Below are 20749 nucleotides of genomic sequence, written 5' to 3'. Positions count from 1 at the left end.
TTGTTCCAAAGACATCATCTCAGCTATTTTTAGTAGGTTGTCGTATGACACAGACTTCGGATTCACCCATTTCTTTCCAGACCTTATTGCCAGCGTTGTCATTATCTTTTTTTTCCTTTTGCAGCTCTCAATTTGACGCAACGCACAAGTGCGGCAGCATTTGATACAAAAATAAAAATCAAGATCCGGCAGGGAGAGTTTGCGGAGGCTCTGGAATTAGTGAATGAATGGCAATTTATTGATCCCGAAGTGAGAGAAAACTTTGATGAACTCTTCAGTCTCTGTTGTCACTTATTGATAAATACATGTACTAGTCTAATATTTGTTTATGGGAAAATGGAATATTATGGAAAAAAACATTATTTGAAAACTTAATGTAAGAGAGGATATTTCGCTTAGGTAGCACTTATCTAATTGCTGTACTGGACTTGTAGTTCAAAAGGTAAACATTCCTAACGTTTCGTCGCTTAATTTGCTTCGATGAAGGGATGATGCTCAAAACGTCAGCTCTACGACTATTAATTCACGTCTTTTAAGCTAATAATCTTTAAGTTGGTAATTAGCTAGTTTCTTGCTTTACTTTCCCGCCGACGAAGCACAATAGTTTGTTTAGAAACCAATAGCTCTTGTTATCAGGAACTGAAGTCACAGACAGCTAAATCGTACAATTCATAAAATTTTTGTCTCTTCTAGGTTTTTTTAGTGTATCTTTATTTCTTTGCTATAGTTATGCAGACTCTCTCAGGGCAATGTATGCAGCCGTTTTTTAGTTTTTTTTTTTTTTTTCTTAAAAGAATGCAGAACTCGACATGGTTAAAATGCAAATGACTCAAAAATTGGTGGCGGCGCAACCTAGGAGTGGAACAGCGGAGATGAGCCGATGTCAGTCGGTAAGTTACAAAAATAAGCTACTGCACAGCTGTGAATCTCATATCCACAGCGTGAACTTGTCTCTGTTGTAAGAGACGGTCTGGAAGGGCACGATGGGAGCGACTCAAAGCTGTTCGTTATAAGGTTGCTTTCGATGTTGCATGCAGCATACAGTAGGACTTGGCATCCAAAGACAACACACGACTTGTCATTAGTCGTGCGACAACGTGACATCACGAGACTTTATGAAACTGGGCTGAGAAGTTATAATGGCGTTATAAAGGACCTGAAATTCTGGAGTGGGGAATAAGCTTTCATCGATATCTAACTGAGAACTGATAAACTGCTTACTGTCACACTGAAAACTGACTAATCTTTCAGTTTTTATCTAGAACTAACCATGCATCCAAAATCCCTTTTGATTTATTCTTGCTAATGTATGCTGAACGTTGTCAGAAAGTTGTTGTTTAAGTCTGTCGTCACGTGAAAGAGCGTTTTACCTTTTCAGCTTTCCGATTTGTCATGTGGCCACGAGTCAGGTCATGAAATGACAACGAAAAAAAGAACCAACCAAGCCTGGAGTCAAAGCGGCAATGCGAAGGTCAGCAAACTCGCAAATGTTTTATTTCAATGACCTGGGCCAAAGGCAGCAAAAGAATCCGATATCTGTAAACTCGCCTTAACTCATTGGCTCCCGTGCCGTCCGTAACCGCCCTTGTAAAACGTGATGCTAGTGGAAAAAAGGCTTCCCTTCATGTTGCAAATGCTTTTTTGAGTAGATTGGAGCTAATTTGGCCCATATCCTGTCTGAAAATCTCCAAAATGTCCAAAAAATTCGTTTGTGGCAAAAAGCTCCGGGGGTCAATGGGTTAAAGTTAAATGATAACTTATAAGCACGTAACTACCGACTTCTATTATCGTGGACAAAAGTCCTTAATTGGGACACTAATGTAATGTAGTGAATTATCTGAGTTTTCTCCTGTTAAAAGCCTGTTGCTGTTCCCCCTCCCCAGCCAATACAATGTTGAAAATCAGGAGAAATTGCATGTTCTAGATTTAGGCAGGTGTAGAGGTATCCGCGTCTGGCGTGTATGCAGGAGCGCCAAAAGTGCAAATTTGTCTGAAGACTTTTGCCCATGATTGTAGATTCACCGGCCTGACAAAATATGAAATTACGAATGAATAAAGCTTTCCGTGTGACAATATTCATTTGTTACGTTTACTTTGTTTGTTTATTTTAAAGCCAAAGAATAAAAAAGAACTACAACGAGAAGAGCGGCAGAGGGAAAAGGTAAATATTTATCTGGTTATATCACTATACGGCCTTTAGTAAGAGGATGACGTGCAATCAAGTCAAAGCAAAGAAGGAAACAGAATTTGGCATTCCGCTTATGTAGTCAGTCAAAAAAAAAAGAAAAAAGAACACTGACAAACGGAGATCTAAGTCTTTACAAAAAGCATCCAACATTTGAAAACGGATAATCATGATAATAATCGTACTTCGAGTGTGGTCGCATGCGAATCTTTGGTAGCTTGAATTGCGTCACGTTTTAGTCCAAATTTCAGACAGTTTTGGGTAATTTGTCTCAGTGTTTTGACTGCTTTGTTCCCGAGTTTTAAAGTGCTTTGTTTCCTCTCGGTTGCTTTGTGCCTTACGACTTCGTTTTGGATTGCTTCGGCCTTGCAAAATACATTTGCAGTGAGTCGCCGGCCCAAAGAACTGGAAAAAACATGGACCTAAGCGACGAAACTGCAAAACCCGATGTCCCGGTGCCATCCAAATACCAGCGTTCTACCGGACAAAAGAAATAATAACGACAATATAGAGGCTGCTAGTGCTCTTTTCCATCTCTTTTTTCTGTGGTATTGAAAGCCGGAGTGGATTAGCAGTAAAATTTTTTGAAGAGAATTTAAGGTACCTGTCCTCTCCAACTATCACAACGTTGTCATATATAATAAAAGGTGTTATGTATTGCTTTCAGGAACGCCAAGAGATAGCTCGTGAATTGGGAGAAAGGCGAAAGCAGGAAGAAAGTAAAAGTAAGAAGGTATGTGTTTGATAACTTGCTGTGGATGAATTAAAATAACGTTCTAAGAAATTGGTATAAATTGCTCGACCATTACAAAATTTAATAATTGTATTACTTCTTGAGCACACAACTAGCCCTACCTATTATAGTTATTTTGGGTGCCTTGCTACCGACTTCCCATTGAAAAAATTTTTATTGTAAATAAATCACACTATTCAAGGAACAATAACATTCTTGTATGGTTGTCAACAAACGTTTAAACCCCCGGATGCGGGAGGTTCTTTTTATGTGGGCTATATATAGGTATGTGTAGCTCTGAAAAGGATATAGTTTTTATGCTGTTTTGGTCTGGGAAAGGGTATAGATTTTGAATATTTTGGTCTGACAGAGGGTATGTTTTTAACTCTGGCTTGGCATTGGGTATTTTGTTCACAAGGAACTAATTTTTTTAACCATCGACATTGGCAAATTTAAAGTCCTCCTAAAATGTTCATGCCAGTAAATGAAAGCCATTTTTGGTTAGCTGTGGTCATATATTAGAGCTGTGTACTAGTCTGAAAAAAGTCTGAAATGGGGTGCGTATTTATTTTTGCCTCCGGTCCTAGATAGGGTATGGAAAATTACAGATTTTGGTCTGAAATAGGGTGACCGTTTTGTGTACAAGTATTGGGCAGCACACCCCAGCCAAGACTTTGGGGATTAACCCCCCCCCCCACCCCCGGAGGGGGGCTTTTAACCCAGTGATGATAATTTAAGCACGTCGCCTTATGCGTCGCCTTATTGTGGATAATCTTTCATAAAGACAAAAACAAGCATCTTCACAATCCTGACTACACAACTCGAATCTTTTCACTTTCACGTAAATACAGCAAACGGCAGACGACAAACTGAAGATTCCTTATGTTCCCGGGTAATTAGAGGAACAAACGATGACATTTATTCTTCCATGCAGCTACATGTATTGCATAGCATATACGACCTGAAAAATGTAATTACATACACTTCTGATTGTCTTCTAGCAACTTACCACTTATTTTAAATACAGGTTAAAGCTCAAGCCCCGACGAGAGAAGAGCAACATGGAGCATGTGAAAAGACCAAGGGTAATAGTCTGTTTAAATGCTTACTAAACAGCTAAAAGAATACTGGTTAGCTAGCCGAGGCCTGTTACCAAACGGTTATATACTTTCTGTCCATCTGGTGGGTCGTACTATATATCGAACATTCCCTGAAAATGCGATTCCAGACCTCGATCGATGACTGCACGCTTCAACATTTTCAAAATTGTAGTTACACAAATGAGATCAACGTAAAAACTTAACAAGTCAACCAGTTCACCGATAATCGTCTCCATCTCAAACTTATCCTACCTTTTAATTCAGATTGAAAGTTTATATAATCCTGGTACCCAATTACACTTTTTTTTTTTCACAACTGAGACGCATGTAGCCAGAGCACAGACAACGATCACAAACTTTACCTCAGATAGATACTGCTCCAGGATAGGCGAGTAAGAAGGCTCCATTTGCCAAAGGAATTGAATCGTTTATGGCTTCCGGCAATTTATGATTAACAATAACGAAAAATATTTACTGGTTTTAGGAGCAGTTGCAACAGAAGACACAACGCCATCCATGGCTACACCTGCAGCTTTACCTGGCGAGCGTATGTTGGAATTCTTTTTGTGTGAACGCCTAAGCTCGAGTATTAGTGTTTGAATGACAGAAATTACAGAACCTTTGTACCACACTTAGCAGAGGGGTGGTATAGAATCCAAATGGACTTTTTGAATATTAAAGGGAAATTTTAACATGGTTTTAATTTATTTGTAGGTCCTTCTTTCCCAGAGCGATCAAGAAAACGAAAGATGAGACGGAAAACCAGAACTTTAAGGGCTGCAAGGCAAGGTACACAGTTATTAAAGCCTACTGTAGTAGTTCGAAATATCTGGTTATTGTGAAAAGGAAAGCCTGCGAACGCTTTCAGGTGCTCTAGTCAGCTCAACCCTACCGGCGTGACCCGAGTGGTTCGTTTTTATGTAAAACGGCCGAGATCTGTAATTTAAACTATAAAATTCTAACATAATAGGGCGGTTTCTCACTCATTGATAGCTCAACCGCGGCGATTTTCAACCGTGACTGCGTATTGTTTAACTCTTTCATACTATCAGTACTTATAATTAGTATCACCCAACTAGTGGACTAATGCAAATCCTGCATTTTGATTGGCTAGGTTACTCGATGACTATTAGTAATAGTCATCGAGTAGCGAAATTGGCGCCATCGAGCGTGACGCTTTCTTTCGTTTTATTCCCAAATAAATATTTCTTCAACTTGCATTTGCTAACTTTATTATTACCTTTTCTGTCCGACTAGTTCGGTGATACTAAAACAATTAGACCCTTCGCCCTCAAGGGCCACGGGTCAATAGCCCATGAGGCGAAGCCGAATGGGCTATTGACCCGTAGCCCGCAAGGGCTACGGGTCTAATTGTTAATTAGTGACTGAGTTGGAGAGCCGGACAGGAAAATATTTGGTTCGAGGTCAGCGCCGCGAAAGTACGCTAACAGGAATTGAACAAGCGAGTTTTAAGCTATTCAGCTTATCTGGATAAACTGCACGGTAATGAACTTGTGTTTGGACATCATTTTTGTCTCTTCAAAGAACGCTGATGTAGAAACCGCAAAACAATTTATCGTAATGTACACAAGGTATGTTTTCAAGCAAAATTTCTCTGGTTTCTCCGACTTCTCCCAGAGACTTGAAGAAAACGCTTATATCGTAAGTCTTACTTTGTTTTCTTCACGGGTCTGACTCGGTGTTTTCTTGCTGTTGACCCACGATGAATTCTTTCACCGCTTTTACTGAAGACGTTTTGGCCTCAAGACTGAATGTTTGCTTGTACCAAAAGTTCATTATCGCAGAGTTTATCCGGATAAGTTGGATTAGTTGTTTTCTTGACGGTGTTTACTTGTTGTTGGCTTCTGATTAAGTTGTGAACTTCTACATATGTGAGGAGCGTTGAAGAAGTATTCATGCCGCACGTAATGCCTGATGTACACCTTGAGCATTCAAGGCGATTTGGAAAAACAGGCCGGATCTAAAGAGATATCCGAGATGCATTTCAAGTCAGCCGTCCTTGATTACAGCAGAATGTTACAGTCTACGCGGTGCACACAACATTTTCAAAGGAAGCAAATTTACGGTCAGCATTCTCATCTAGTGTAACGTCCTCAGTTTTAAATTTGTGTTATTTTATTAAGGGTTAAATGACGACTCTGACGCGAGCAGTGTTTGCAGCATTAGTACTTGCCCGGGCGATTTGGATTACAGAACGAACTACCGCCCCAGGATGCCGACGTTTGAAGACAGCGATCAGGGTATTGTCAGTGATCAACCTAAATCGTCATCTCGTCAAACGAAGAAAGCAGCCGAGAAGTCGTCCAATAAACAAAGCTTGGGAATCCGTCGTAGACCTACTGATGTTCAAGGCCCCTACCGTCTCTGTAGGTACCACGATCGTCCGGAGCTTTGTTGGCAAGGGAAACTATGCGTCTATGCGCACAATGAAGCAGAGAGAGTAGCTTGGGAAGAAGACAGGAAAAAAGGTATATTACTTAAGGCTGCCACAGGCCGGTCATGGAATTATTAAGGCGTTGCTCTCAAGGAAACGGATAATAACTTAGTGAATTTACTATCTGAATGTTCAAAATTAATGTAGATGGATTTTATTGAGAAGTCACGGCGTTCGTTAACGTTGAGTACTGTTAGTAATGATCGCTGGAAAAGTAAAATCGTTTTCAGTAAATATATCGAGGAATATTTGTCAATGTTAAAAGCATAAATTGGATTCTTTTCATTTGAGCAGTTCATATTCTGTCCAGTCAGGAAGCCAGGGAAAATTCAGAGAGTATTATACCATTTCTGCCTTTAAAATCATCGAGATAAATTCTAACATGCACTTAAAACGCCATTACTTAAAATCAAGAATGCACGTCGTACGAGACAAAGAAATGATGACGGCGGTGGAGGGGGACGGGGGTGGGGGGAAGGACAATAAGAAATCGATAACAACGGGAAAGATAATTTCTCTTGTTCTATGCCTTTAAAATGCAGCTCTCGCATGTTCATTACTTCGCTTATTACCTGGAGGCCAAAATCTGGACGTTGCTAGTCGTTTTCAATATTATACACTATTTATTGTATTTCAGAAAACAGTAGGAAACTGATTGCTAAGAAAGAGAAGGCAGAACAGGATAAAACAAGAGAAGGCTATTCCATTTCACTGAAAGAATGGAGAGAAGCATTTAGGGGGCAATGCCGAGCACCCTGGCACATTCCTAAGAAAGGAGGAAAGTACAAAATGTGTCCTAAGTAAGTATTTTTTGTTATTAAATTTTAATATTGCAACTATCTTGAGGTGATATCATCTCCCCATAGTCAAACCGAAGAAATGGGGAAGACATAGTCGGAAATTGCGCCATTTTCTGGAACATCCCCAACATGGTTATGTCAGGATAACTGTTGAATCGCCAACACTCTTCCACAATTCTTTAACCGCACTTTATCGCCACTGTTAGAATTTAGACATTAAAATTTTCTTGATTTTTCCTCACTGTAGGTGGGCAAATGGAACTTGCAAGCTTCGTAGAACATGTACCTTTGCGCACGGGGAGAAAGAACTCGAAGCGTGGAATGAACACTTAAAGAAGATGGAAAAAGAAAGGAAAATAAAAACAGAAGAGGAGAAAGAGGTGAAGACAACGGACGGGCAACCTAAGAGTTCCTCAAACAAGGTTAACTATTATGGCATGCAACCACGTTGTAATTACAACAGTATGGTTTTTTATTGGGGCAAAGAAAACCTGTCCTCAGTCAATTACTTCTTTAACGTGACCATTCCGTTATTATGACCTTTTCTTGGTTGCCCGATGGTTGGTCCCTCTGTACTTATAAAAGCGGTAACCATCTGAACACCGATATATTGTAGAATTTAAGTTAATTTAATTAATCGATTCGTAGTGTGAAAGAGCCATTAAGTAAACTTTCAACGTTTATCTTTTGTTTTATCTTAGCTTGACAACGTTTCCGAAGTGACTGTGGATCCTAGTGTCTCAAAGGCAGCTGCAAAGTCGGATAAACAAGGTAATGGAATTCGACCTCGGCCAAAGAATGTGTATGGTGCCTTTCGCCTCTGTCCTCATTACAGCGTTCGAAAAAGTTGTCCTACAGGTGACCGATGCAGTTTTCCCCACAGCGAGGTGGAGAGGATCGCGTGGGAAGAAGACCGGGAAAAAGGTACCTATACCCTGCAACTAAGATGCACTGTAGTTCCCAAAGCAACGGCGTTGTGAACTATGTATTTTAATGGTTGTACATGAATCTGAAAATGGCAATGCTGGCCTCAAGTTAAATAAATTCACTTCTTAATACTCCGAAAGCATTTGACACTTTTTGACAACGTAACAAAAGTCATACCTGATGATCTGTTAGAAAGTTCATTACCGTACCAAGATTTGAACTTAGCCCGGTCTACTAGCCTGATTTCCTGTGATATAAAGTCACTGACCCAACATCGTCAGATTCTTGGCCGGATTTGGATACGGTGAACACCTAATCGTTACTTCTTCTTACGCTTTGGCAGCAAATCAGGCTTAGCTTATTTTGGTGAGTATTTTGGCTCTCTGCTTCTCGTCAAAATACATGTAGGAACCATAAGTATCACGTTTCGGGGCACATGAAGGTTAGGCATATGTGCAAGCAGTGATGTGCTCCACGCACCCAATTCCATTGTTTATGAACCAATGAGATACAGGTAGATAACTCGAGAGGCCGGTCCAGAATAAGGCGATCATTCTGGTTTCACAATATTATTGTCGACAATTACTGAACACATGTTGTTGATACGGAAACGAAAATCTACTTTACGCATGGAGTTGGAACATACTAAAGGGATTCTAATTAGAAATTTCGTCTCTAGCTCTATCGTTACGTTTTCACGACTGACCGAGAGATTTTCAAAGGCAAACTTCCCGCAAGAGTCATTTACACGCTTCCGATTGTTTTATAAACAATGAGATTAAATGATTAACGTTGTAGCTAGCTTGCTCATGCGCCGAGCAATGAATCCCTCCCATTAAACAGACCTCTTACTTTACATGAAACTGCGAGGTGTTCATCATAGCTGTCCTGCGGTGTATTAAAATTCCTTCGTTATTTTGTAAGTTGTAAACTTGTTATTGGTAGCTTCTTCGTTCGAAAAATGACTTAAGCAACTTGTGAGATATACATATATATGTAAACATTGTGTCTTTAAATTTCATTTGTTTTAAATGTTATTCATATTTTAGGTTCTTTTAAACCAGCCGCCCAAAAAGGCAATTCCAAGAAACAAAAAGCGAAAGGAGCCTTTTTAATTACACTGAAAGAATGGCGCCACGCATTTAGGGGACCAACTGGCTGCCGAGCACCCTTACGGATTCCAAACAAAGGCGAAAAGTACAGAATATGTCCTGAGTAAGCCAACTCTCTTAACTTCATAATTAATAGTGAGAAGCATGTAATTTCAATAATTCGCCTTGTCGGTAATGTAATTTGAGCGTTTTGAGTGAAATTCTAAGGGAGTTGGCGTGACCAATGGACAAGGCGCTGACTCGAACTCCGTAGGATCTGCGTGGCTCAGATCCTTCTTCACCAGTTCCTGACCTTCGCACACTTTAAACGTCTAAGTACTCTAAATACAGCATTCTAGCATTGTGTAGAGCCTAGATTTTCACGACATCCCTTGGTACAACTCGACTAAACTGGCCTTGTGTTTCGCTTGATATTACTGGGTTTACTGCCTTATATTTAGATTGTCCACAATCCACTTTTGTTCTTTCTTTTTTTTTTCCCCTAAACCAAGATGGACAAAGGGAAGTTGCAAACTCGGCAGAGTATGTACATTTGCACATGGGGAGACAGAACTCACAGCATGGAATAATCACTTGGAAAAAATGGAGCAAGAAATTGCTAAAGACTCTGAACTGGAAACAATGAAGGTGGAGATGAAAGATGTCGACTCCGCAGAGGAAAGTAAAGTCAGTTCACCTGTGGAGGGTGAGCGACCGACTCCTACGTACAAGGTAATGGCTATCACGATTAGCAGTCTTTATGCATGGGTTGGTACATTTGTTTGTACGAGGTAACCGCTGCTCCGTACACTCGTATAAATTCAGCATGTGCTACAAAAGAACTCCAAGAAAGATGCTTCGCTCTATTTAGCCAGCGTTACGTTTTAAATAAGTGCCATAATTAAGTTGATATTGGAAATGGTTTTTTTTTTTTTTCAGTTTAAGTGCATGCCTGAGAACTAGCTAGTTGTAGCTTATTAACATTCAACACTAGCCTTCAAAAAAAATGCAAAAAAACAAGCTTGATATATATTTCCAGTACGATTAAACTTATTTTATGAGCACATACTCTGTGCCAAATGAGACGTGAATATTTTGCTCTCGTTTTTCATCAGGTCGAGGACCTAGTGTCCAGGCTTCCAGGAGTGACTGTTAATTGTGAGCCCGGGGATCTTGATGTCTCATTGCAGGTGCCTCTGAACAGCGAAGGAGAAAACAGATATAGCTGGTCCCTGCAAATCTGCTATGAGGTAAGACTGAAAACCGGGTCAAGAATTTAACAAGTTTTGCACTTTCTTAGAATTTCATGCTTTGTTGCAGACGTGGATCATATATTTTAATTATTTTACAGCTATTTTGAACTCGGTGACTTCCCGCTATTTCACACTGATTTCTGTTTCCCTTGGCCTAAAATCTTCCCTGCTGGCCGAGGCTCTTTTCCTGGTGTTCGCTGACGGGAGAAAAGAGACCTCTGCTATGGATGGAAAATGGCTTTGATTTAACCGCCGTCCACAGTCTAGGACAGCTCTATTAAAACGTATGCTCCTTGCCTTGTTTGCTGACCGCAACTTGAGCCCGTTGCGTCTCGCGCATTTCTTTACATTAATTCCGCTGTCGTTTATTGAGCCCACACTGTAAACATGGAGTGCTCATCGGCGTGCTCGAAAGAGTTCAATCGTTAAGAGTTACTAAGTTTGCTTTCTTCCGTTTTGGATAACCTCGACGATGGAAAGAAAAAAAAATTGAGTGACGAGCAGTTCAAGGCCCTGTTTCATTATTTTAACTCACGAGACACGTTTGCGTGCTTGCCGACCGAGCTACCAGACCGGGCTACCAGATTGCTGTACTTGTTGCACGAATGGGAAGGGGAAACCTTGGAAAACATCCGATCCAAGCAGTTCCTTTTGAGGATGGACGATCGGTTGATTGGAATTGTTGTGGACGAATCACATTGTGTAGTGAGCTGGTAAGCCTAATCTCGGTTTGTCGATGTTTGATGTTTGATATTTGAGTGAAAGGTTTTATTTTCGTCACGTGCTACGAACACCACGTGATGGCTCGGTCGCTAAGCCGCGGAGCATGCTCAATATAGCCATTTTCTACCCATGGCAGAGGTCTCTTTCTCCCGTCAGCGAACACCAGGAAAACAGCCTCTGCTAGCAGGGAACCTAAAATCAATCCCGTATATTTCGTACTCCAATGTTAGAAAAGTCGAAAAATCAACATCATCGTGGCGTTAGACAATTTTAGAACTTAGCTGGAAAGCAACAACTTGGGCTTTTCATTGCACTTTAACCTTTAACTGTAATGAACTTTAAACACAGCAATAAGTAGTTCTCTGAATACGATTTCTATATTCTGCTATAGCCAAGTGCCACTGGCAAACTGCAAGATGTAGTGCTCTTACCGCAGCACCACAGATGCTACACCCTTTCAAGTGTCAAATTTAACCGTGCAGTGACAGACGCCAGTGCTGCGCCAACAACCGTGAAAGCATCAGACTCTGAAGAGCTTTCTGTTGACATGTTTCATTACCCAGTAAAACCTAATCTTCAAGAGTCGCGCGGCAGTTGTGAAGTGGAGATCGTAGTTTCATTTTCGACTCTTGTGTTTGGATACTTTGCTCAAGTCTTGGTGCTCGATTTCGGGAAGGCAAAACATCTTGCTGTGAAAATGACTGTAGAGGTTGGTAGTCAAAAATTTCTACAAGAGTTTGGCGAAGCGAAGGCAAACTTAACGTTGGATTGGCCGTTGTGGGATGACGGATCTCGAGACATTATCAAGTTTGAGCCCAAACGTCCTTCAGTGTTCAACAACGAACATTTGGTAGCCAAGTACAAGCTTCCCAAACGGGAAGATATAGTTCCTTCCACCCTCCTTGATGGGTCTAAAGGCTTGAGCAAGGACAACTACAAAGACGTCATGCATCAACTATTATTCGTAGAGGAGTTCTACATTCGACAGCAATTTGCCAGGTAAAATCAAGAAGGAAAGAAATGCATGCATGTATTAATATAGCAGGTTATTTCTCCTTTAAGGGCGTACTTGACACATCTAAGACTATGCAGTCTCGCAACAGTTTCTTGCCTAACCTCAGAGAAGGCAAGCTTGTGTACAGTCAGTGAGTGAATGTAAATTCTGCTTTCGACTGTCCTGGCATAAAACCCTTTGGTGTTCTAAGCTGTAAGAACATCGGATTCGGGAGTGATCTCGAGAGATCTGGGCTCGAGATTTTGCCAGTGATTAACATAGTTTTTTTGTTCGAGGCAAGGTGCCGTAGTCTTACAATGTCTATCCCCAGCTTGTACCAGGAATACTAATGGATGCTGGTGAATTGGTGAAAGGGAAAACTCACAAATTCTCAGCCGGAGCCCCGGGTAACCTCCAGTAGACTAGCATTTAGGAAAAGTAGTTAAAATTGCAGTCATTTCTCGCCACCGAAGCCCAAGCTCAAATACGAATACATTATGAAAAATTAAGATAACTAACTAAAAGCAAACAAACAAACAAGCGCAATGGCACCATCTTAGGGATGTCCCACTTATTGAAATTTAAAATATATATACAAATATACAAATACAAATACAAATACAAATACAAATACAAATACAAATACAAATACAAATACAAATACAAATACAAATACAAATACAAATACAAATACAAATACAAATATACAAATATTCTAATTAGATGAATGATGATTGTTCCTCACCCATATGTTGACTGCTTTCTTTTGCTTTACAGTTTTAACGTACAGGGTGTAAACATGTACGCTACAAAATTGCTGGTGAAGACAGACGAAGTCTTGTGTGCCCAGGAAGGATGGCTCTATGGCTCCTTTCATGTCTCCCGGCCAATAACACCCGATGACGCGAATGGACGACTCTTGCTGAGGAATCTTTTTGGAAGCATGGGCTCGGTTCTCATAGCCAAATCCCAAATCCCTGATTCTGTGGTTTATGAAGCATTAGTAGACTCGGTCGAGGACAGTCGAGTCATATTAAAGCTATCTTCACGGTGCTGTGAAGATCTGGCGCTGTCGAATAACAGTGATGTCACAGTGGACGTTCAGTTTCACATTAACAGACTTCCTCTATGTGAGATGCACGACAACATTGACAGACTTGGTCCTGAGCACGTGCGAATATTGTTTCCGGAGTTTAGTAGTGTTGGTTTGGAGGAGAAGGTAAGAAGTGCAATGTAACAATCATCACTCATCTACGTTTCAAACGACAAATACTGTATTTAGTTAGGTTCTTCTTTAATCCAACCAGAAATAGAAAAAAATGAGAGTTCACCTGGCCATAGTGTAGATATCCACATTGCATACTGACCGTCGATGACTTACCGCGTAGAAACTAGAATTGCTAGAGTCAACTAGAGTCAAGGACGCAGTCATTGACTACTGTAAATACTAAAGCAAATGATTAATACTTCTTCTTAGTGAGATGCTTTGAGAAATTACACGGGATATGGCTCCATATGTTACCCTTCCAATGTATCAAATCTTGACTTGTAATCTCATGAAGGTTCGTTTTTTAAATATATTAGGCTATAGGTCTCAACACATTTTCGTTTTGATATCAAATTTAATAGCTTCAATTTTAATTGTATTAACATTTTTATTATGGAATTGGAAACATTGAGCCACTCATTAGTCGTTATAGCATTGTTCATATCGTTATCAAACGAAAGTATATGCTGTGTTGCGGATTTTTAATGAAGCTTTTTGTGTCGAACTTTGTTTCAATGGCATCTTTTATTTTAGATTCATCATCTTCCTTGGATTCTTGACCCAAGCTTGAATGAAGACCAGAAAGAGATCATCAGGAAAATAGCAGCACCGTCAATTGATGCACCCCCTCTCGTGGTATTTGGTCCTTTTGGAACGGGAAAAACATTCACATTGAACCAAGCTGTTCGACGTATCGCCGTCAACCTTAACAACCGGGTGCTCATCTGCACACACTCAAACAGTGCCGCAGATGTGCACGTAGAACTTCTGGATGAATATCTGAAGGAGCAACGTGGAATAGCTGCCTGCAGACCTTTGAGGATTTACACACCTATGCGTAAACTGTCAACCGTTTCTGACAAAATCAAACAATATTGCCTCATCACCGACAAAGGGAAGCCAACAGAAGCCTTCAGACTTCCAACTCGCCATGAGGTGTTAAGTCACCGAGTCGTTGTATCGACTTTGGGCATGTCCAGGGCACTTTTTGACATGGAACTTCATCGTGGATTTTTTTCGCACATCTTAATCGATGAAGCGGCTCAGGCACTGGAAACTGAAACACTTACACCAATCACACTCGCAGGGAACAACACCAAAATAGTTTTCACCGGCGATCATATGCAGGTACGTTCACTGGGGTGGAAGCCGGTATGCGGCCAGCTTATTATATGCAATTCCCCTACTTACAGTTTCTGGCATTGTAGTGATGTTAAAGAATGACAGGAATAAAAAAAAACTTACGTACGTAATAACGATAGAAAACACGGCACTTTATTAAGCGTTGCAAGCAACCCTTAAAAATTTGAGACTTCAACTATAATATGCACGTAGACGTCTTCCTAAACTCGCACGATCATTTGGAAAAAAACACTTTTAAGGAAATGGTATTATAGCCTGTATAGCCAAGAATCTATATGGAGCATCTAGCAGGCCCTTACAGATATTGCACTGAAAGTGAGATTTTTGTAAAGCGCGGAAAATCTTGTTCTTCGTGTCGTTTATTTTCTTCTTCATTATCCCTTAGATGAGTCCTGATGTGTTTTCCCCACAAGCAGTGAAGTGGGGATACCAAATTTCCTTACAAGAAAGGCTCTTTCACGATTACAAGGAGCGGCGAAAAGAGAAAACGCTGGATCCAAATCTCATCTTATTAACAGAGAACTACCGCTCAAACGAGCAGGTTCTTCAGTTCTCGTCCGACATGTTTTACGGTGGAAAGCTTTCTTCTGGTAGCAAACAACCCTTACACCCTCTACTTGGACCACTTGTGTTTTATTCTGCTCTTGGCAAGGAAGAGATTGAACATAGCCACTCCTCATATCGCAACTTGGCTGAAGTCAATGAAGTGGTGAAGCGAGTCAAAGAGCTCACCGATTCGTGGCCTGGCGCTGAATGGGGTCCAAAAGATCTGAAACAAGTTGCTGTGGTTTCTTCCTACCGTTACCAGGTACTTAAAGTATAATCGTTAACTTATAAAGGATAGCAATGTGGGTAAATATGTTTCATGCAGCATTCTAGTTATTTTAAGGTAATTCTCCGTTCAAACATAAATTATGCGCAGTAAGGATGCGCAATGCAAATGTGAGGAATCACCTCAAGGTTAACCATAAATATTTGAAGTATGAAATATATTTTCGTTTTTTAGGTTAGGACAATTCGAGATGGGCTTAGGAAAGTTGGTCTAGGACAGGTTGATGTAGAAACCATTGAAAACGTTCAAGGTGAGTAAGGGTAGTATGCTTTTCGAGATTTACTTCATTTGAGATGTTTCCTTGTAATCAGCTTTGGTCAAACTGTAGCATTGATTGAATGTGTTTTGTCATGTGCACATTCACAAGGAAAATTATAAATATCAGTGAAACAATTCTCCACACACTAATGATATAATTATGTTCTCTTTATCTTTTCCAATCTTTTTCGCTTTATTAGGAAAACAGTTCCGTGCTCTTTTCATCAGCACAGTTCGAACTTTTCATACCTGCAAAGAGTTCGGTGAGCGCGACCTTGGGGAGAACGAGAGTCCATACCTGTATTTCCTGTCAGACCCTAAGCTGCTAAACACCGCTCTTACACGTGCCCAGTCTCTCATCGCAGTTGTTGGTGATCCATTTTCTTTGAGAACCGTGGGTGCTTGCCAAGGGCTGTGGGAAGAATTTATCAAGAGATGTAGTGACCAGGGACGCCTGTTTGGAATTGAACCCAACGAGCTTGAAGAAAGTATATCGCAGAGTGGACTTAATGTCAATGCTACCGAGTTTATGCCAGGTGCGTTCTCAAACACCAGTCATCCGGCTGCTAAAAACCAAGACTGTGGCCTTAACGTTACGGCCAGCAGTATGTCACCTCCTTCGCCTCAGGAACTTGAGTCAAATTTCAAAAGGGGTGACCGCACTTTCCTTTCCAAGGGAAAGGGCCATTTTAGTGACGATGCCGACACAGTCCCTACTGACCTTGAAAACTTAGACGAGAGTGAACTTGCAAGTGCATCTGATTCCGACGATGCGGGGGACGAATTGTCTGAGAGTGACGACCTGGGAGGTGCCGATGACTTTGCCGAGTATGGGAATATGGATGAGACAGTGCCCCCAGAGTACATGGATGAAATCATCCTTGCCTTGAAGGCCAAGTGTGAAGAAAAAAAAATGAAAAGAAAAGCGAAAGGAGAAGCAAAGGAAGAGAAAGTCGATATGAGACCAAATATTCCACCAGAAGACAGCACAAAGAGCAATACAAGTCCCCTTACTACTCATTCTGGTTTTAATGACGTGGGAAACAACGTTGTTCACGAAGACTACAAAATGACCACAAGGAAAGGTGAAACTCGTATTTTTCTGGTGAACTGGAACGTCAAATACAGCGAGCGTACGCAACGACTACTTCGTGAACCCAAACAGAAAGAGCAAGAGAGCCTACAGCCAGAGTATCTTGATCGTCTGTTAAGGGACGATCCTCATTCATATCGCACATGCTCCTTGCACATTAGCCACGAGAGATCAAGAACTTTGTATGGAGAGATTCAAGATCTTGCTACTGACGATATTTTGATCGAAGGAAACACTCGTCAGTACTTTGATCGAGACAGGGTCTTGGTAAAACTGACCAACTTACCTTCCAGTAGCTCGGAAAGAATGAAAGGTGAGATAGTTGGGAGATGGAATCGCCCGATCAGTCTTCGTGAACTTCAGTTTGTTTGTACAATCAACAGAAACAACCCCTGGGTGATGTACCCAATAAACAGATCGATGACACCCATCGGAAACTTGAGAGATGAATCTTGCAGAGGAGTTCCAATTTACAAAAGAGTTCATCCTGGACATGCGGAGAAAGCAGTGCGAGTGGGCACGCTATCGTTAAGAGAGGCATTGAGTGGCAACTACCTCTTTGTCGTGCAATATTTGCAATGGAAACGTGAATTTCCATATCCACTTGGCATTGTAACAAAGAAGATCCGTAGAACCTCTGATCTTTCTGAAGCTTTCAAACTTCTAGCTGCTGAGTACCAACTGAAGGAACTTTTTCCAGATGAGGTTGATAGAGAGGTAGAAAGACAGATTGACGAGTGGTCAGCCAGCCCAAATCGTGAAAGAAATAGCCGCCCACATGTGAAAAACGCATTTACAATTGATCCTCCTGGAAGTAGAGCTTTGGATGATGCCTTGACGATTGAGGAACTAGAGAATGGTCTTTACAAAGTCGGCGTTCACATTGCTGATGTGTCTTACTTTGTGACAAAGGGGAGTAGAATCGATACCGAGGCGCGAAAGAGAGGAACTTCTTACTTTCCAGGTCACAGTTTTGGAGACGTTCTTATGCTTCCGGAAGACCTAAGCCATTGCATCTGCAGCCTGTTGCCGAACCAAGAACGACTTGCAGTTTCTGTTTTCCTGGTTCTGGACCAAGATGGTGGTGTACAGGAAGAGCTCGATTTTTGTCGAACGATTGTGACCTCACAATGTCGTTTGACTTATGCTGAAGCACAAAAAGTCATTCTTGGAGAGCCCATCAGAGGTAAGCCTGTCAGTGAAGGGGAAGTGACACCGGTGATCGAACAAAGCATCCGCACCCTTAGTTTCTTAGCTCAAAAAAGGAGGCAGTTGCGTCTTGGTGACAAATCGTTCTATCATTTCGACCACGCAGACCGAAAGGAAGACCTTGAAGCTCATGAGTTAGTAGAAGAAATGATGATCCTTGCAAACACATCTGTGGCTGAGTTCCTTGTTCGGATACAAGCAGTGTTGTCTGCGCCTTTGCGAATTCAACTTCCTCCCAAGAGGCGTAAACTAGATGAATGGATAGAGAGGTTTGGCGAGTTTGCTATGCTTTCTCTTTCTCTTAGAGCGCATCTGCGTCAAGATGGTCACTGCACGGAGTCCTTTGTTGTGCCAACGTCTACATGGAATGACATCAATAAAGCGCTGCGCAAACAGGATCTCAGAAGGTTAACGCACTTAATTTGCAATGATAACATCTATCCTCAACTTGCTGCTGCACGTTCGCAACTGAATTGTCTGCAAAGAAAAGCTGAAGATGTAAGAGCAGCTGACGTGGAAGTAGATCACAGAGTTCATTGGTCCTTGAACGTGTTGGAATACACTCGCTTTACTTCTCCGATTCGTCGTTATCTTGATATTGAAGTTCATCGCTTGTTACTAGAGAACGAAGGGCAAAACACGGCGCCTGAGGATATCTCCGAGCTTTATGGCAGGTGTTCATTTCTATCCGACAGATCGAGTAAGTTTGAGAGAGATTGTGGCCAAGTTCAGTTCGCTGCCGATCTTAAGGAGAACACTTGCGAAACTGCCGCTGTCGTTGAAGTCATCACGCGGGATTTTATTCAACTGCAACTTCTGTCTGATGCAAACCAGTACCTCACTCTCAAGCAAAGGAGAGTCCGGATTAGTGACTTGGGACCAATTGAGCAACCTCAGTTGGATGAATCGTCAACTTCCGTTGAACTGAAGTGGAAATTTAGGGTGCACGATGCTTCTGCTGAAAATATGAAGCATGCAAGGCAGTTCAGGGATCAGGAGAGACATCTCCGTGAAGACAGAAGCAAGATTGAAGCATTGTTGTACGCTGTCTTAAACTGTTCAAGTATTGATTACCACATTCCTAGCGATTATTGGCTAGAAGTCGTGAATGCTGTTAAAGACAACGATTTGAAAAGGCTGAAGCAAGGATTGAGGGAAGTGTATAAGATCATTTCTCGTCAAAGGAGGGAAGCTTCGAATGAAAAGATACGACAAGAACGACAAGGAGAGCAGGGAGAGGAAGAAAACGACCATGACCGCGACGAAGATGACGAACACAACGATGAAGATGACGATGAAGATGACGATGAAGATGACGATGACGATGACGATGACGATGAAGATGACGATGATGACCACGACGGAGATGATGACTCTGACGAAGTAATTGACGAAGTCGACGAGAGCGATAGCGAAAGTGATACGGAGTCACCTAAAGATGAGGAAGAAAGTGAATTACATTTCATTGAGGCGACTCATGCTTTCAAAGTTTCCGACAAAGTTAGCGTACAGCTATCAGCCAACGATATTGGACCACTCATGGCACCTGACATTCAGCTGTTCAACCTTGCGCCTGGCATCAACATCTGTCTGGAACACAGGAAGCTCGCTGATAAGTGCTTTGCAGAAACTGCTTCAGAAAAAGCGTCAAAGCAGCGCTATAGAAACATCAGAGCGTACGTCAATGCTTGGAATCCTCTGCTGAACATGGAGGCTGCGACCGTGGCCACACGGAATGATGATGCATTAGTTCTTCAAGGTATTGAAGTAACGTGGAAAGTGGACGATGACTCTAAACTTGTCGGCAAGTTTCGGCTAGATAAGATGTTCAGCGAAACCAGGCAAATCGAGATTTTTTGTGGAGATTATGCTTGTGTGCGAGTTTCCTGCTCCACGTCTGTTTCGAACAGTTCGCCTAATTCAGAGTTGTCTTCAGCAATCAAAAGTGTGTTTTTAGACGAACATGGAGAAGAAGCATCAACTGGAAGTGAAGGCGAAGATGAGAATGACAAGGAAAGTTTCACCGCTGGAGGGGAAGCTGTAGAACGATATTGGGTTGGTCACTGTATCTTCACTGGTGCAGACACATCTCTGAAATTCACCCTTCAGCTGTTCCAGCACTCAATGAGCATCCCTCAAGTTCTTCGAAGTGGGGGAACTCGGAGATGTATCGTGGAGATAATAAAGCAAGCTATCCCTTCCAGGTAATTATAGGCCATACATATACATTCGTTTTTGTGTTTGCTTTTTGCTTTGTTTGTTTTGTTTTGTTTTGTTTTGCTTTGTTTTTCTTTGCTTTGGTTTGTTTTGTTTTGTGCAAATTGGTATTTCGATATATTTTCTTTGATTTTGATTGACTTTGTCACTACAGATAACTGCATACAAGTAATGTCCTACTCATGCGCATTACCCCTGGTATCATTCTAGTGGCTGCAAATAATAACCTGCTCGTGTGTAGTTAACTATCTCTGCAAACATAGAGGGAAAAAAGTGTCGCGCACTATGCACTTTTCACTTTTTGTAAAAAACACTAATAGCGGAGCTCCGGCGACCCGAAGGGCCGTCAAGCGAGGCACATACTCATAAAGGAAAGAAAAAGAGACCTGAATTGATTTTCTCATGGTTATCATGGCTAGCGGTATTGCCCATGGGCGCTTACGCACGACGACGACGACGACGACGACGG

The 20749-nt window shown here is 41.5% G+C and overlaps 1 protein-coding gene across 3 annotated transcripts in view; it reads left to right on the top strand.

Annotated features, from left to right (window-relative positions):
• Nucleotides 1–20749, top strand: part of LOC145490858 (3'-5' exoribonuclease HELZ2-like) — a 47036-nt gene that overhangs the window by 13787 nt on the left and 12500 nt on the right. For 2 of the 3 annotated variants that reach the window (XR_014049735.1, XM_081469967.1), the window contains exons 11-31: nucleotides 125–249; nucleotides 795–890; nucleotides 1379–1471; nucleotides 2114–2161; nucleotides 2853–2918; nucleotides 3946–4003; nucleotides 4503–4565; nucleotides 4733–4807; nucleotides 6163–6507; nucleotides 7111–7273; nucleotides 7521–7695; nucleotides 7975–8197; nucleotides 9250–9415; nucleotides 9804–10023; nucleotides 10407–10541; nucleotides 11659–12266; nucleotides 13039–13480; nucleotides 14063–14656; nucleotides 15057–15479; nucleotides 15678–15753; nucleotides 15962–20267. Coding sequence is in view for 2 of the 3 variants with exons in the window: in XM_081469967.1 (XP_081326093.1) it covers nucleotides 125–249; nucleotides 795–890; nucleotides 1379–1471; nucleotides 2114–2161; nucleotides 2853–2918; nucleotides 3946–4003; nucleotides 4503–4565; nucleotides 4733–4807; nucleotides 6163–6507; nucleotides 7111–7273; nucleotides 7521–7695; nucleotides 7975–8197; nucleotides 9250–9415; nucleotides 9804–10023; nucleotides 10407–10541; nucleotides 11659–12266; nucleotides 13039–13480; nucleotides 14063–14656; nucleotides 15057–15479; nucleotides 15678–15753; nucleotides 15962–20267 (8500 nt within the window). In the remaining variant the exon portion in view is untranslated. The remainder of the gene's footprint in view (nucleotides 1–124; nucleotides 250–794; nucleotides 891–1378; nucleotides 1472–2113; nucleotides 2162–2852; nucleotides 2919–3945; nucleotides 4004–4502; nucleotides 4566–4732; nucleotides 4808–6162; nucleotides 6508–7110; nucleotides 7274–7520; nucleotides 7696–7974; nucleotides 8198–9249; nucleotides 9416–9803; nucleotides 10024–10406; nucleotides 10542–11658; nucleotides 12267–13038; nucleotides 13481–14062; nucleotides 14657–15056; nucleotides 15480–15677; nucleotides 15754–15961; nucleotides 20268–20749) is intronic. The other variant, XM_081469968.1, reaches the window with a different exon arrangement.

The sequence above is a fragment of the Orbicella franksi genome, chromosome 6 (genome assembly GCF_964199315.1).
Source record: "Orbicella franksi chromosome 6, jaOrbFran1.1, whole genome shotgun sequence".
NCBI lineage: Eukaryota > Metazoa > Cnidaria > Anthozoa > Scleractinia > Merulinidae > Orbicella > Orbicella franksi.
Note: the sequence above shows the minus strand (reverse complement) of the source record. Positions and strands in the feature narration are given on the sequence as shown.